General features: G+C 39.1%; 1 protein-coding gene across 1 annotated transcript in view; it reads left to right on the top strand.

Annotated features, from left to right (window-relative positions):
- The first annotated feature begins 220 nt into the window (after nucleotides 1–220).
- Nucleotides 221–17,249, top strand: part of LOC149302522 (apoptosis regulator Bcl-2-like) — a 75,834-nt gene continuing 58,805 nt past the window's right edge. Inside the window, exon 1 of the mRNA XM_089482345.1 lies at nucleotides 221–979. Within this exon, the coding sequence (XP_089338471.1) occupies nucleotides 221–979 (759 nt within the window). The remainder of the gene's footprint in view (nucleotides 980–17,249) is intronic.

The following is a 17,249-nucleotide window of genomic DNA, read 5'->3' on the forward strand; positions in this document are numbered from 1 at the left end:
GTGTGCTCCAGTGGAAGGAAGAGGAGGAGGAGGAATGCAGATAACGTAGAATGAAAGAGCATCAGTGAACCAGTGCACACAACAACTGAAGTATAACGGTTGTGCTCGTATTTTGGGGGTTCTTTTTCTTGTTATATTTCGGGTCAAGGTGAGCTGGGATTTTTTTCGTTTTGATATAATTTTTTTTTTACCAGTTTCCTACCAACCATAGCTGGAAACTATGGCTCATCCCAGGAGAGGAGGGTACGACCACCGGGACATAGTTGTTAAATACATTCATTATAAACTGTCACAGAGGGGCTATGAATGGGAAGATGGAAGTCAGCAGGTTACTGTTGATCTCCAGGATGTTTCTGCTGCTAATAATAACCATTCTAATGGTGAAGAGATGTCTGCCGTCCCTGGTGATTCGCATGGACAACCTCACGTTTCACCCCTGTCTGCTGCTGCTGCTTCTTCCTTAAATAATGTATCCCCAAACTCTTCAACCACACCTGTAGACAATACACCTGCTGCTGAAAGACACTCTGCATCTGCTGCTTCTACAGTTTCTCCAGCTCAGGGTGAATGGAACGGTCCCCAGAGAAATCGTAATGGTGATTCTGGCCGTATTCAAGCAGAGGATGATAATGATGAGGAAGATGCCCTTTTGCGTCCAGTTCCCCCAGCATTGCTTCAGACATTGAGCCGAGCAGGTGATGAGTTCTCTCGCCTGTACCAGCAAGATTTTAGACAGATATCAGGGCTTCTTCATCTTACTCCGTCAACAGTTCGCCTCCGCTTTGCTGCTGTGGTAGAGGAGCTCTTCCATGATGGCATCAACTGGGGTCGAATTGTGGCCTTCTTTGAATTTGGAGGTGTCATGTGTGTAGAGAGTGTGAACAGAGAAATGTCACCGCTTGTGGATTCTATAGTTGGTTGGATGACAGAGTACCTAAACAGACACCTGCAAAACTGGATTCAGGAACAGGGAGGATGGGTATGTGCAATTCGTCCTTATTTTTTATATTTATACGATTAAAGTGACATTATCTGTGGATACTGGTATCTACAAGCAATGAGTGACTGTCATTTTCAAAATGTTAAGGGATCTTAAATTTGGCAGAGTTCAAATGCTGTTACTATAGTAACTAAAGCCTGCACACACTAGCTTTGGAAAATTGGAAACTGAGTAGGTATCAAACTGATATTCAGTGTTATGGTAGAGAAGCTTCTCACAGCATCACCGTGAGACATTATTAATTATTGTTTTATATCTTTGAATGAAAACACAGTTCTTCTTCTATAAGTGTTTGGGGATTTATTTACGTAATAGTAAATGAAGTTAAATATTGCCCCGGACTACGTTGACTATTTACTATAAAGGGTCAATGCTGGTGAGTTTCTCCCACACAGGTGGTCCTGCGTTGTGCATCGTTACCGCTGCAAGGTAGAATTCTCAACCCAACTCCCCTATAAATCAATTGCTTGTTAAAAATATTGCCCGTGTCGTCCATTCATAGTTGTATTTATACATAAAAAGTGAATCATATTTGGGTATAATACTCAAAGCTTAACTCAGAACCGATGTGCTGGGTAACGTTACATCGATGTCATGTTGTTTTCCACCTGTGTCTAATAGGCACCCCTAAGTGTCATAAAATAAGTGCAAAAGTGAGCATTATCGGTGAGATTCTGCGGTATGTTGGGCTGAAACTTCTGCCAAACAATCCTTCGTTGTTTATTACACCTCTGATGTGAAGCATTTTTGAAAGATTGGGCTACAAACATGATTGAGCTGCAGAATTTGGGCTAAATATTAGTTTACAAAAATTTTCTTTTCCTGGTCGCATTTTGCCTTTTTTCCACTAGAAGCAAAGATTTTGATACTGTGTGGGTTTAAACATTTTTTGCATTGCTTTCATGTTAATGATCTGTATCTAGATTAGACCGATTTGCATATGTGGATCTCGGCACATGCTAGAAGCGTGAGAAATGCAGAGGGTTAAAAGGGTTAGGCAAATTATTGAAACAGATGTGTTTCAATAATTGTACGAGATGATAAACGGACTTTAAAATGCAAAGTCTTTTGCTAGATGGTTTGCTAGATGGTGTTAAAGCAATTTCACTTGCATCGGAAAAGACAAGGCTCCAAACGAATACATGCTAATGCATATGTAATTATGTAAATTAATGAATATATGTCTATAGAATTGTTTTATATGAATATATAATCTGGTGATTTGGGCTTTTTTACACCATCTGCATCTATGCATTTACAAACTTCTATTCTGTCTCATCATTTTATTATACTTCAGACTTTGTTGACGCATTCTGAATAAACTCTGATTGTAATAACTATCATCTAGAAATGTATGCATTTGTTAAGATACATGGGTATATGCACATCAAAAGCCTGTTTCCTGAATTAGAGCTATGTTAAAGTCTATAATTAAATCCTATACAGAATCCTTATTGCAATTCAAGCAGTGTGTACACGTTCATACATACAGCTGTTGTGATATGGCTAACAAAATGTTAACGCCTTTTGACTAATTAAAGTTCAATCCGGTGTCCCTGCGGTCTAATAGTTAATCGCAATCCAGCTCCCCGATTTAACTATACAATTTTTTTATAGCAAATCTGTAAGCGGTGTTTTGTATTCCTAGTTGGAGCCAAATACGTAAAGTGTGTCTCGCACAATAAAGTAAATGATTTGACTCAATGTTATGGTATTCAGTGGCTCTTGAAAATCACATGTTTTTCTTTTCCTTTTTGATAAGACTGTATATAGTAGATGCAAACACGATTTATCCCTTTGTCACAACTTAACTGAGATGATTGTTTTGCAGTAGTGTACACACCTGTACATATGAAGTTGGTAACACGTTTGGTTTTTGGTAGCGTAGATTAGATATCTGAAGCAAGGCTCATTTGCAATTCTTTCTGTTGATTTATGCATTGTTACCATCTAGAGTCAGATTAAAGCGATATCTGGCGCTAGGGTATGTAGCTCTTTTACCAAAATTCTAAATATCATATTTATTGAATTAAGTATGATAGTTGACCGTCATACTTCCGTGAGCTTGTAGTGCCTGTCGTAACGAAACGTCCACTGAGTTGGTGCTTAAGAGATGTTCATCTGCATCACGCACAGAGTTACATGAGACATCTACATCTTATTGTAACTGTTGTATACTTAGATTTTCAATGTTGTTCTTGCTATATTGTATCCTGACTATGTGTTACCTGCTTCAAGGGGAACTCCCACCCGATTACAATCTGGGAGGATTGGTAGCTGCCTTGAATGTTTGTCACTTAATCTTTCTCACTGTAGAATCAAGGGCTTGTTTTAGAAATGGGTTTATAACCCTTCCCAAATTATGGGGGTCGAAACAACAACAGGAACAACCCCCCCCCCCCCATGCAACCGACAATTTTATGTTGTTTTTCTGTTTAATGAAAAGCCTAAACCAGAAAAGCGGAAACATCCTTTATTTACCTGGTAGACCTAAGAGCAATGTTACTGATGCTATTATATGCGGACAACAAATAAGACATTCCAAGATACTGAGGGCATTTACAGTATGTAATGTATGTAGATTATTATTTTGTTTACTTTATTGTTATTTCTTTATTTTGTTTAAAAACCAGATGATGATTCAGAAGCCTAACTACATTGAGAAACAAAGTTTATTTACCATTACATATTATAGTTCTACAGTTTGTGAAAAACTTCAATATTTACTATGTATTTTGTCATCTTCCTGATTCCAAACTGATTGTATACCACAGGAAGAACCTCATTAGCACATTTCTAAAAACATCTTCTCTTTAACACTAGTTCAGTAGCAATGTAAGTCTGTATCATGAAATGTGGTTTGCAAACTGCAGCTTGCTTGCACCTAATTGTAAAATGAGAAATATATAGAAGAGCAAGTGGAAATACTTATTGTTAATTAAACCAAAAATCCTGGAAAATATGCATGCTTGCCAGTAAAGGCTGCCTGAAGTGCTCCCTCCTAATAGAAGGCAGAAAAGAGTTGGGCTAGCCCCACTAAGCCTATAAGAGCAAGAGAGTGACAAGGACCAAAAAATGCTCTCCTACCTGGAGATTGAAGCCTTTAACCCAGAGTCCCCAAGAATTGTCACTTTGCCTGGAAGACTCTGGGTGAAACCCTGCAAGTTCCCAGGTGTGAGAATATGCTATCGGGAGAGGTGTTACTCTCTTTACACAGCCCTTAGTGAACAACATTAGGATCAAAGGTAGATGCTCTCCACCATATGAAACCTCATTGTGTCTCTGGATACATGTTGGTGCAAATGTCAATTCTGGGATGAAAGGCCAAACCAGGATCAAACTTCTCAAAAATAGGACATTTTGCTTATGTCCCCAAAGTTGGGACTTTGCACAAGCAGTGTGCCACTCAAGTATTAAAATATTCAGTAGTTTATTACAAGAGAAGGGCTTGTGACATCTCTCAGCTGTAACACGTGGAATTCTGTCAGCTGCTATGTTCTTTCCCCTCAGGTCAAACCGGTAAATATGTACCTAACATATGGAAAGTGAGAAGGTTGCATTTGTTGTTTTCAGAGAATACTAAAACGTTAGGTCTAATACCACTGCATTACAAGGGAAAAAACCATGGATTTCCTATATTCTGGGTAATTCTTTGTTAGCTTTCTCTGTAGCCTTGTCATTGGCAGAAAATGAGTCAAATTGATTAAAAGTGCTGTTTTCAAAATGATAAACAGATGTGAAAGTGGCTGCCGTTAATGGGCTAGATAACATGATCAGCGCTCATTTGATTGAACACGATTCCACAGTTGAGTCAATATTACCTGATAGACCAAAACCAGATTATTGTAGAATACAATAAAAAAGCAGACACAATTTGATAGCTCAAGGCTTTTATCTTGAAATCAACAACATGAAACCTCATCAACACTGAACCACGAGCTAAAAGCAATGAGCTTTTCAACATGAAACAGAATTGCTTTGTGTTTTAAGCCTGCATTATAACTTTTATGGAACTAAGAGCTGGTTTCTTTTAGGTAAAATAAGGTTTGGGGAGTATAGAAGAGTCTACATTATTTTCAAGAAGACAGGCAAGTGCACCCCTAGCATAAATTACAGTTTTTGTCTGCATTAGCCGGATCAACGGTGTTCTGGTTTGAATTCACCAAGCTATTCTCTAGAGTGTTCAAATATGAATTTCATTGTTTGTTCAAATGTGCTATCTTATGCTCATTAAATATATCTTGCCTGGAAAGCACCACCACCTGTTTAATTTTGAAAGATAATTGTACATCTCTTCTGTTTAACCCTTTCAATCAGGAGAGCTAAAACAGGACCATGAGACTGCAGCTTCTCCTACACGTAGTTGCTTTTGTTTTTTGTGGGACTCTTTACTATGAGAGAGGCCTTACATAATTGCTAAAGACATAGAGCAGAACTAAGCTGGGCCTATAAAGCAGTCCACCTTTATCTTCTCTTTGTTGGTTCCTTCTATGTGAACCAGATTCCAAATCCCTAGACAAAGGGGATGCAATGATTTTAACTTTCTTAGTCAACAGAATAGGTAGCAATGATGATGGATATTCAGGAAAAGCCCATCGTCCTAATGGTAATTTGTTACAGAAGTAGTTTGGAAGCACAGCCCAGGCATTAACTGTCTCAAGGCAAGAACTTTGGGGTGGGGGGCATGAACTACAGTATGAAACCAGTGCTTTAAAAATAAAGTAACTTACCTTGTTTTCAAATTAGTTTCACCTATTTTCTGTAATGAAATAAGGTGTTAGTATGGAAAATCACCTTTTATGTTGGAAATTCTATTATTATTATTTGTTTTATATAGCGCGATCACATTCCTGATGTATGAACTATGTTTCTGCAAGTCTATATGTTTTGTTTATCTATTATACAGCTTTTGTAATATGATGGTGCCATAGATAATATTTCATGCATGCTTTTACCTGTGTACATTTTAAACTAATTTGGGGGGAAAAAATTAAATTATTATTTTTTTTTAATTATGTATGTGCAGCCTAGCTTTGAATTGCTAATGGCGATTAAAGTGCATATGATGCCTGGAGTGTCCCTTTAAAAATAGCTGCTGATTGTAGAGAATATTTGATGTTACTGTGAAAATTCAATGATTCCCAGAAATGTTGTAGGTGCATATTAATCCCTGGAGAATTGGTGAGATGCCAGGCTCAGATCATGTGTGGATTATGTATTTTTTTTTTTTTTACTGCTAGCATGATTGTGGAACCAAATCTTATGGCTGCAATGTTCTAGGTAGGATCACTTGATTCTAAAAAAAATGTTATAAAGAAAAATGGATCTCGCAGTACTAGACCAAGAAAAAATAGAATCTTTAGTCGATGTTGATACTTTTTTAGTGGTCTAACATAGAAAAACATTTAAAGTTATGTGAGCTTTTTCTATATAAAGGATTCTACGACATATGAAGCTGAACATTGTAAAGCTTCTTTTCTTATAGTATATGTATATGTGTGAATGTATGTGTATATACAAACCTGGGAACTCTCTGGGGTTTCACATTTTTGATTGAGGATGTTTATGTAGTATAATGAAAAAAAAGCTAAATGGCTTTGAAAATTAAAGTCTATTTACTACATGCCTCAGTGATTACTATCCTATCATCTTGTACTATTGTAATAGATTGATACTTTTAACTGGAATCATTCTCGTCTAACCTAACGGAGGGTTTGGGAAGCATAGTATTTGACCATATCTACCAAGCTCCTAATGTAGCTACCAGTTAAGAATGTGTTAATATCCGCCTGTCTCTCAGTCTTCACCACATGGTATCTTCTGATAAAACACCTCCTCAGTCACTATCAGCAGTAAATCTCTAGAAATACAGTATATTGCCAATACAAAGTCAGCAAGATATTGTCAACCAATGTACATTTCAGTTTTCTGCCTGACCAAAATGTACAGGTTCCACTTGAATTCATCAAAATCCATATATGACCATTTTATTTATAAATAATATATTTAGATGTATTTATTGATATCTGTAGGCATCCCCAGTAAAGCTGATAATAAGGCCAATCTGGCAAATATTTACTTTTAGTTAATCAAGTGTGTGATCACTTGGCCATCCTTGGCTCGTGTAGATTTTAATGGTGGATTCCATTGTGTTTTTAGATCTGTTTCAAAGCATTCTATCCCTTTATTTCATGAAAGCATCAATATCAATGTAATAGGAGAATAAGATATGAGTCGTGCGACTAAACATGGTGATGAGCAATAGAATGATTGTGAAGAGAAAGAAAACACAGACTCAATATTAATGACTCAGTTACTCCTGTGTTGAGGGCTGCTGTCACTCAATTACTTTCTGGTTTTTCTTTTGCTGCCAGTTGAATTATGTTAGAAAGCACAACTTGGCCACAAAGGGCAAGTTTTAGTCATATCTGATTCACTGAGCTGAGGTCACTGAACCATAGCAAGTCAATTGGTTTAACCTTTTGCTTCTGACACAATGAAGAGTGTGGCTATGTCATATCCAGTAAACTGTATGGAGGGTATTTAACCATTTTACGTGGTTATGTACGCCTCAGTAAAATATCTCAGACCTGTGTCTGAGTTTAGAAATTTTCAATCTGTGCATGTTACACCATTACTATTTTATATCTCTATCAAATCTTATTCGTTCATGTGATATATAGGACAGATTTCCATTGGTTATTCATTTATTACAAATGCACAGTATAAACACATGTTGTTGCAAAGAAAAGGGCCAATGGGAATCACAGAATGGCTGCACATAAGGAAGTAAGCAATGGGATTCATTGTGAGCATTCTTGGCAGTGTGGACTTCATATAAAAAGTTCATACAATGAGTGGATGTGTAGAAAGTGGTAATGATGATGTCACAGGGATACAGTAATTGCTTGTAACACATCTAAAGTCTGTGCCTGGACTGCTTTTCGTTCATCTGGGACAACAAATATATTTGTGTTGTTTGCAGGTGACTTCCTGTGTCTCAAAATTACACAGACAAATAATAGGTATACGATTAGCTACCAATAATCATGTGTATGATGTTAATATGGTCCCTGTAAGTCACCCTTACAGACTGCTAAGGTACGGGGGAGTGAATGTTTTTCTGGAAAGGATAGACAAATCTTATCATCATTTACTGTTTTGCTGGTCTTGCCTGGCTTCACATACATGAAATATTTATTGTTTTTTTTCTTTTAATCTACAAAACATGTTATCGAAGTCAGTTCTGCCTGCTCTGTTAGAGAGCATTAGGTAACAGATGGATACTTTTTTTTCCACTAAACCATTCCTATTAATGTTTGTTTTCCATGGTGAAATTTTGGTCAGAGGACTATCTAGTTTTACAGAGCACTGGGCATGCAATGTTCCTGAGTATTTATCATCTAAGAAGCTTAAGTTCCTTATGAATTTAATATACTTTAATAATCTAGGGATTGGAGGAAAACCAAGTGATGATTGTAGATCAAGATATGTCACATGAAAGGCGAGCAAGAAACATTAATTAAAATAAAAGCAAAGCATGTGGCTGTTTAGATCTTCCTCATTAAAAGCTAAATGCAAAGTACGGCCAAAACTTCAACGTGAGTATTTAGGATTAGACAAATGCTGGAACAACATCTTGAGCCTGGGAAGATTTCCACTGTGGACCATATGAGACAGGAAAACTATAGATAAAAAAAAGATCTGTTGCTGAGATTTAAATTTAGGAAAGGTGGCCAAGAACAAGAAGATTGTACAACATGATATGGATGTTATTTTGGATTTTTACTGCTGCTGGTTTGCATGACAATATGCCATCACATCTACACTAAATATTTTCCTTTACCTTTCAGAAGTGTATTTTAGTTAATATTTCTCAGCAAAAACTATGCCCAGGAATAGAGGTCTGAATCGGGTGAGATACAGGGGAATGTGGCATAGTAATGCATTTGTTGTCAGAGCCTCACAATCCTCATTCTACCCTTAAAATATATGTTCCATTATTAAGAGAGCAATAACTTAAAAGGGAGAATTAATGTGAACCAGAAGTTGATGGTGGCTCCCTGATGCACTGCTGCTCTTTGGGCAATTGCAAGGAAGATCTCTGATCTCCCAATCAGCCCATTTACGATGGCTTAGCCAGGACAGGCTCCATATTACCTTGTACCTGGCACTGCATGTCTTCTGAGGCAGGGTGCTGTGAAGTGAAGACCAGAATGGAGAAAAGGTCTGGAGGTTATTCTGGGAGACAGCTTGGGGCCCTGGGTCCAGCTGCCCCCAAACTAAACACACACTGCATCTAGACATAGAATACCAACACCTATTCAGTGTACTGTTTATTTTAATCATTAAACATGTTATTTTTGATGGACTTAATTTGGAAGTATTGGATTTGAAATAGTGAAAGATCTGCGTTGAACCATAAAATACGTACCATGACAATTGTTTATGAAAGTAACTTTCCACCTCATTTAAATCCCCTTATTTGCATTTGGCCCCACTAGCATGTTTTGGAAAATATTTAACGCTTACTATTGTTTACAGTGTCTCATCAGGTAACAAGGCATTTCCTTTAGAGCATTTTGCAGTGCAGCAGGATAACATATGTGACACCACAGTCTTCGCATACGGTTTTGTTCTAAGCCAGTAAGGGCACCTGGAAGATGCTAAAGCATTCACAGTACAAACTGCTCTGGTAAGCCGTACCACCTATGTGGATTGCTGCCATGTTTCCATGGATATGACTTTCACACTAGAAGAACATTAAGTCAAACTCTTGATTTGTTGAGGCACAGAGGAGAAAGTATATTGAGAAACACAATACCCCATGCTGTGCTCTGATGATTCTAGAGCTCTGCAGAGGAGTTTGTCTTAATATCAAAAGAAAAAGGGAAACCTGTAAGACAAAAACATGAATTATTGTTTTGCAGATGAAATATGTTTGCCAATCCCCAGTCATCAAGACTAGTTTGATTAATGTGAAATTGGTGTACTGAGCTTAGCAATGCCAGAGCTGGCCTTAGAGTCTCTGCCTCCAAGGCAAACTATGTCTTTATTGTCCCTTTCCTGCATGCATTTGCTTTCCGACATGGTGGCAGCTCGGTAGTCTTATTACAAAACATATAAGAACATGTACTATCCTGCAGTAGATAAAAGATGTTAGTTATGGTGCTTTCAGTAAGACATGATCCTTTCAGTTTGGGAGAACCACTTAGAGCTTTTTGTGCCAAATAGAAACTGAGTCCATTTCCTCAAGTACAGCTCTCTGTCCATCTGAAAACCCTGAATATTTCACCTGCAGAGGCATAAATCACTGAAGATCTGTAAGATACTAAGTATTCTGCTTTACAGAAAGTCTTTTGCACGTAATAAAATATGACATTTCCCAGCATTATCATGCATTCATAACTATGACTATAATGCAAGTTGGTGTTTCTAATGTACCATATGGAACTTTGAAGGATAATTGACTGGTCCGTAGTCAGGGGTTGTAGAGCCAAACATTTTAAAAGGTTGCATATGGACATAAGGGGCACTTTTGTTGTAGAAAGTGTGATTGTAACTGAGCTCTAGCTGCAAGAAAGAGATTTAGAGAGAGAATAATAAATTTTATTCAGACAAGTTCACTTATAGACACACTTTGTGTTGTCTCTATACATGTTATTGTGACCTTAATGGATGGAGAACATTGGAGAGAGAAGCACCGGTAAATTGGGGGGGGGGGCATTTCTGGTGGCAGAGTGCTCTGTGAAATGCCTTTTAACCCCCTTAATGCCCTTAATGTTGGTAACGTCTTGGTGAATCCCCCTTGTTGTGCAGATTTCGTTTTTACAGAGACATAATGTTGCCTATATATTGTTTGTGTTCTGTGGGGAACCAGCAATGTATATGCCAGTGTACTAACTGCTTACTGAAGCTAGCAGAGAAACCAGATAAATGTTTAGTTGAAGTCATTAAAAAGTAACAAAAAAAAAACTGCAAGACGTGAAAGTTATTTTGTTACTTTGGTACAGTTAAGTGTAATTTTCCACTGCTTATATATGTGTATAAACACACATTTTAAAACAAAACCCTTTCAGCCAAGTTCTAAATGTCACTTTTCAGGATCTTGAGTACAGTCCTTTTGGACAATGAGGCACAGGAACACCAATTGTGCAGCAAACTGTTTTATTACTAGTGCATATGAGAAACCCCAAAACAAAATCATAGAAATAAAGCCTAGCTCCCAACTCAAGCTCTCTCTCTGGCTGTATCTTGCTAGCCCATATGGATCAGCTTAAACACCCACTACTTTCAACCATCCTGCCAGAACCAGCTAAGCCAGGCTCTGGAAAACCTCTCCTAGGCAAAACACCCAGGTCCGGGCAGGTATACCACACTTGGCTCAGGGATCTACAGAGCCTCTTCTTGCCTTTGTAGCACAGGGGAACTTCTGGACCTCTCTTCTCCAACAGTCTCCCTGATTGTGAGGCTTCCAGGGGTTTAAATGTCAAGCACCTGTACCTCATGCAGGCTTTATAGGAATTTCGGACTGGATCCTACAATCATCGAGTCCCTTGACAAATCTGGCATGGTTTTCTGGGGATGGAAATAGGTTCATAGATAAGTACCGTATTTGCTCCATTATAAGACAAGGTTTTTTTCAGAGCAAATGCTCTAAAGAATACCCCTCGTCTTATAATCGGGGTTGTCTTATAATCAGACCTCAAATAGGTCTGACTATGAAACGACTAAGATCCAGATCCCCCGCAGCTGCAGAGGACCTGGATCCTCCTGTCTCCGACCCCCCCCCCCCACTTACCGGTACTTCTGAGTCCCCGGTGTGTAGCTGGGGCAGCGTGTAGATGTCTACGCGTGTGGGGAACTCTGATCTCTGACAGTCGGGGAAGGTCTGCGCGATGGACACAGACAACCCCCGCCACTAGCCATGCCTCCTTCCGGCTGCAGCATAAGTGCGTGGGATCTACACGCTGCCCCGGCTACATGACAGGGAAGACAGAAGCACCGGTAAGTTGGGGGGGGGCATTTCTGGAGGCAGAGTGCTCTGTGAAATGCCTTTTAACCCCCTTAATGCCACTCTGCCTCCAGAAATGCCTTTTTAACCCTCTATACACCACTCTGCCTCCTGAATGCCTTAAACCTCCCTATATGCCGCTCTTCCCCATAATATGCCTTTTAACCCTCTAAATGCCAGAGTGGCATATAGGGGTATAAGGCATTTCTGGAGGCAGAGTGGCACCTAGGGGGTCAAAAGTCATATCATGGGGCACAGTGGCATATAGGGTTAAGAGGCATATCATGGGGCACAGTGGCATTTAGAGGGTTAAAAGGCATATCAAGGGGCACAGTGGCATATAGGGGGTATAAGGCATTTCTGGGGCATATGTGCATAACTGGGGGGCAGGCTGGAAAATAGAAGAAAATAAAACCAAAATATTTTTCTCAATCATAGCTTTTATAAAAAAAAATAGTTTAGATGAATTAACATTTACTGGTAAAAGTTTTTTCCTATAGGGTCGTCTTATATTCAGGCTTTCTTTTTTTCCTAAATTAATATTCAGATTTGGGGGGTCGTCTTATAATCAGGGTCATCTTATAATCGAGCAAATACGGTATATCAAATTACTAAAATATGGTACAATTTTACACAGACTATTATGAAACTATTAAAATTATTCAACTAGATAATGCTGCTAATTATGATGCTGTAACATTTTTTTCTTTATTTAGGTTACTGTACATCATATGAATGAATTACACCTTATTGTGAAATCCCTAAGTAATATCTGTCTCATGAAATATGTCAGAATGGCAAGCTTGCTAAAAAGTGTGTCTAAGATGAGCTACATTTCTATAAATGTCATTTCCAAAAATGATTGTGTTTCCAGTATCTTTGCTATGTCCTGTGTTTTGGAATAACCCTAATATTTACAGTGGTTAACTAGTTGCAGTTTTATATTTAGGTTTTTTTCCAAACCAGCCTGTCATTTTTGCTTATATTTCGTATGAAACACATAGAAGAATTTTAATCAAAAGTAGCACATTGTTTGAGTCTGGGGTTAAATATTTACTTACTGATTTAAAAAAAAAAAGTGTTACTATTCTATTATTATATAACACAATCAAACCATTTATTGAAATGTGTATATTCTACAATTATTTTAACCCATTTGTGTGCATACATATATATCATCTATCTATCAATCTATCTGTCCCTTACCATTCAAACATTTAGAGTCACTTAACTGTTTTCATGGTAAACAAGAACATTTCTAGCTTTACTAACATAATTACAATTTTTTATGATTTGTCTTTTAAACTTAAATTTAGATTACCTAATACAATGTACCATTCGAACCAGGGCCACCTTTAATATTGATTGGACACTGGACAAGCTTTTGCCTGAACTCCCCCCCGACTCGCTTCCTGTCATGCAGTCACTCTGACACAAACCCCCACCACAAAAAAAGCAAAATTACTTGCTTCTGCAGATTATGAGGACACTGTCACGATCAGTGACGTCTTCATCGTGCCACATGTGCAAGACAGGAGAGGCGCATAATACTATGCCGAATGCATAGCAAATTATACATGCGGGTCCGGGGACTGGCCAAAAATGGACATGCAAGTCATGTAGTCCAGGCATAGATCAAAGAAACACAGCATTGCAGATATAGATCAGGTAAATAACCCTCAAACCCACCGGTGCAGGTATAGATCACCTGAAAATCACATGTAAACCTCAGCATTAAAGGTATAGATCAAATAATGCATGGAAACTCTAAATTGCAGACATAGATCACAGGTCACACACACCCCAAAACCCAGCCATGGCACCCCCTGGAACCCATTTCAGACATAGCACTTCTCCCAGCACCCAGATTGGACATAAAGGACTTGCCATGTTTTTCCCAAACAGCATGTCTGTTCAGTCTGTGTCCCCAAACGGCTTGTTAATTTATGCCATCTTTGCCCCAAACAGCCTGTATGTGCTATCTTTGCACTCAACCGACATTCCTGTGCCTCTTTGCCCCCCCCCTTACAGATCCACATCCTTGCGATCACACATATACATAAATACTTAGTCCTTCACGCATACTCATTAATTCACTCATTCACACATACTCATTCATACTCTCTCCCGCACACTGTTACCTTAATTGCAGATTTCACTGTGGTGCTCTCACACAGTGCAAGCAACTTCTCTTTTACTGCCCAATGGAAGCAAGAATGCAACAAGGTCATGTAACGTGACCCTGCCGCGTTCCTGCTTCCCCTGAACAACACAGAAGTAAGCTGTGGGTACTTGCAAAAGTGTCAGGCTCAGTTGCAGGTGAGACCCATGCGACTGTGATTGTGACAGGCTTAAGAGGCAGCTGCCATATCCCCCCAGGAATGACAGCCTTGATTGGAACAGTAGTGATGATTGTTGGTTAAAATTCCTCTGCATGCCTATGAAGATGTTCCATTAAATATAAGTCATTTCCAGTACAATAGTAATTTACACCATTAAAAAATGTCTACACCGTATTTCTGATCATTTAATATTAATGGACACAAATTCTAAATGACCCCAACAAGACTGTTTTATGATAGATATTGGTATGTCTCTGGATAGCTACCATATTTGTTTGAATATAAGATGACCCTGATTTTAAGAACCCACAAAATTTGAATATTAATTTAGGATAAAAAGCCTGAATATAAGACTACCCTGTAAGAAAAACGTTTTACTAATTAACATGTAAACAATTTTTTCATATTTAATAAAAACTATGATTGAGAAAAATGCATTTTGTTTGTATTTCCTTTTATTTGCCAACCTGCCCCCAGTTATGTTCATCTGCCCCCCAGAAATGCCTTATACCCCCCTATATGCCACTCTGCCTCCCAGATATGCCTCTTGACCCCCTATATGCCACTCTGCCTCCCAGATATGCCTTCTACCCCCTATATGTCACTCTGCCTCCCAGATATGCCTTTTATGCCCCTATAAGCCACTCTGCCTCCCAGATATGCCTTATACCCCCTATATGGCCACTCTGCCTCCCTGATTTTCTTTTTAACCCCTATATGCCACTCTGCCTCCGATATTACGTTTAACCCCCTATATGCCACTCTGCCTCCCTGATATTGTTTTTAACCCCTATATTCCACTCTGCCTCCAGAAAGCCCTCATACCCCCCATATGCCACTCTTACCCTCCCCGACTTACCAGTGCTTCCCCGGTGGCAGCCGGTGAAGACTAAGATCCACATCCCCCACAGCGCTGCAGTAGACCCTCCTCTCCGGCAGCCAGTGGAGGGAGGTGTGTGCAATGCACGCAGAAAACCCCGCTGCTTCTGCCGGTACTTCCGCCGGGGCTTCTATGAATGAGCACTGAAAGGTCATTTGACGCAGGATCTCCGTCATAGAAGCCCCGGCAGAAGTGCCGGCAGCAGCAGAGGTTGTCTGCGCGCATTGCACACACCTCCACTGGCTGCCGGAGAGGAGGGTCCCCTGCAGCGCTGTGGAGGATGTGGATCTTAGTCTTTTAGTCAGACCTCTATTTGAGGTCTGATTAGAAGACGACATCTTATATAAGACAATGTTTATTTTTCAGAGCATTTGCTCTTAAAAAAACCTTGTCTTTTAATCGAGCAACTGCGGTAATTAAAATATTTTACCTAAAATGACAACAATGTTTTTTTTGCAGCATGTGGTAATACCTTTTGTATTGGATTAACATTTAATGTCTTAAAATTTCAAGAGGATCAAGCTTCCATTAAGTAAAAAGCAATACAAAACAAAAAGTAATAATACAAATAATTGACTTTTTCATGGTTTCTGGTGTTTACCCTCTTTATAACAAAAGGTTTTTCATACTGTAAGTACAGGTGTTAGGCCCAACCGTCTCCATTTCTTTAATTAATGTTCTTAAACCAGTTGTGTAGTGTTTTTTTTTTTAAGGACAAATAGAAATTTCTTTTCAAACCATATTTATTCATATGATTCAATATTTATTAGCTCATAAAGAGCTGCAAAAATTGAAGATGTCTGAGGAGAGTCTAGAAGTTCCGGCCCTTCTGGGAGGGAAGGAAGGGCTCCAGATCCCCTTAGGGGGAGTGCATTAGAGGACTGCATTGGGAAACTTGCGGGCGGTCTTTCGGGTGTGACACTGTACCTGCGGGTCCCGATAATCCTGCGCACTACCGCAAGGCTGCCTTTGTGTTGCTCCCTCACGTGATTTTATGTCACTTCCCGTGACTTTGCTGCATTCCTGGGTGGAGCAAGAGAAGAGACACTGTGAGCGAGTGACATGAAGGCAGCCTTGAGAGAGTGCGTGGGAAATCTGCAGTTCAGGTAAGGGGGTGGACGGGATTGGACACATGGCGGGAGCGGGCGGGATTGGACACATGGCGGGAGCGGGCGGGATTGGACACGTGGCGGGAGCAGGCGGGAGTGGAATACACACATTGCGGGAGCGGGCGGTAATGGTCACAAAATCAGCGGGAGTGGGATTAAAAAAACAAAACAGTCCCGCGCATGGCTCTAGAGTGCAGCCTCAGAAGAAGATTGGGACCCTTGTCTGTGGCCGTAAACCCACTGGAGCATTTTGTCACTTTTTTTCTTTTTTCACAGTGGAAGACGAGCATGGTATCCTAAGCTTTAAAACAAAATCTTTGGTGGACCTTGATAGATCTAGCAACCTTAATGTAAAGTAGTTGGTTGCTTTACCTCTAGTTAATCGCATACATACATGTATATACATACAAACACATCTTGACTAATTTAATAAATTAATCGCATACATACATATCTTGATTAATTTAATAAATAGCAAACAAAGAAAAATTGAATAAGTAATGCAGTCTACCAAGAACAATTGTCCAAATGATATGGTGCATCAATGGATAACAATAGCAGCTTTTAAATTCAAATTAAACCAGCAACTGTCCATATCAGATTAGTACATTTCACTTCATGTTCTGTTAAAAATCAACTGTACAGACCATAAATCAGCAACATGTCAAACAATAGGTCTTTCTTAAGGCCCACTTCAACTCTTATTGACTAGCATCACATTTATGTCAATGACTGTCACAAAGTGTAATATGTTCCTAGAACAGAACTGTACAGTAAGCAGTGCCTAAAAAAATCATTCTAGCATTACACAGAAAGAGCGGGCTTGAAAAGATCTTTACAAGGCTTGGTTTGACTTAACCATTCGTTAGTGTGCAGAGACCAATATACAGTATCTCATATAGGC

The sequence above is a fragment of the Sceloporus occidentalis genome, unplaced genomic scaffold (assembly GCF_023333645.1).
Source record: "Sceloporus occidentalis isolate IW3139 unplaced genomic scaffold, rSceOcc1.0.p SCAF_18, whole genome shotgun sequence".
In the NCBI taxonomy this organism is placed as follows: Eukaryota; Metazoa; Chordata; class Lepidosauria; order Squamata; family Phrynosomatidae; genus Sceloporus; species Sceloporus occidentalis.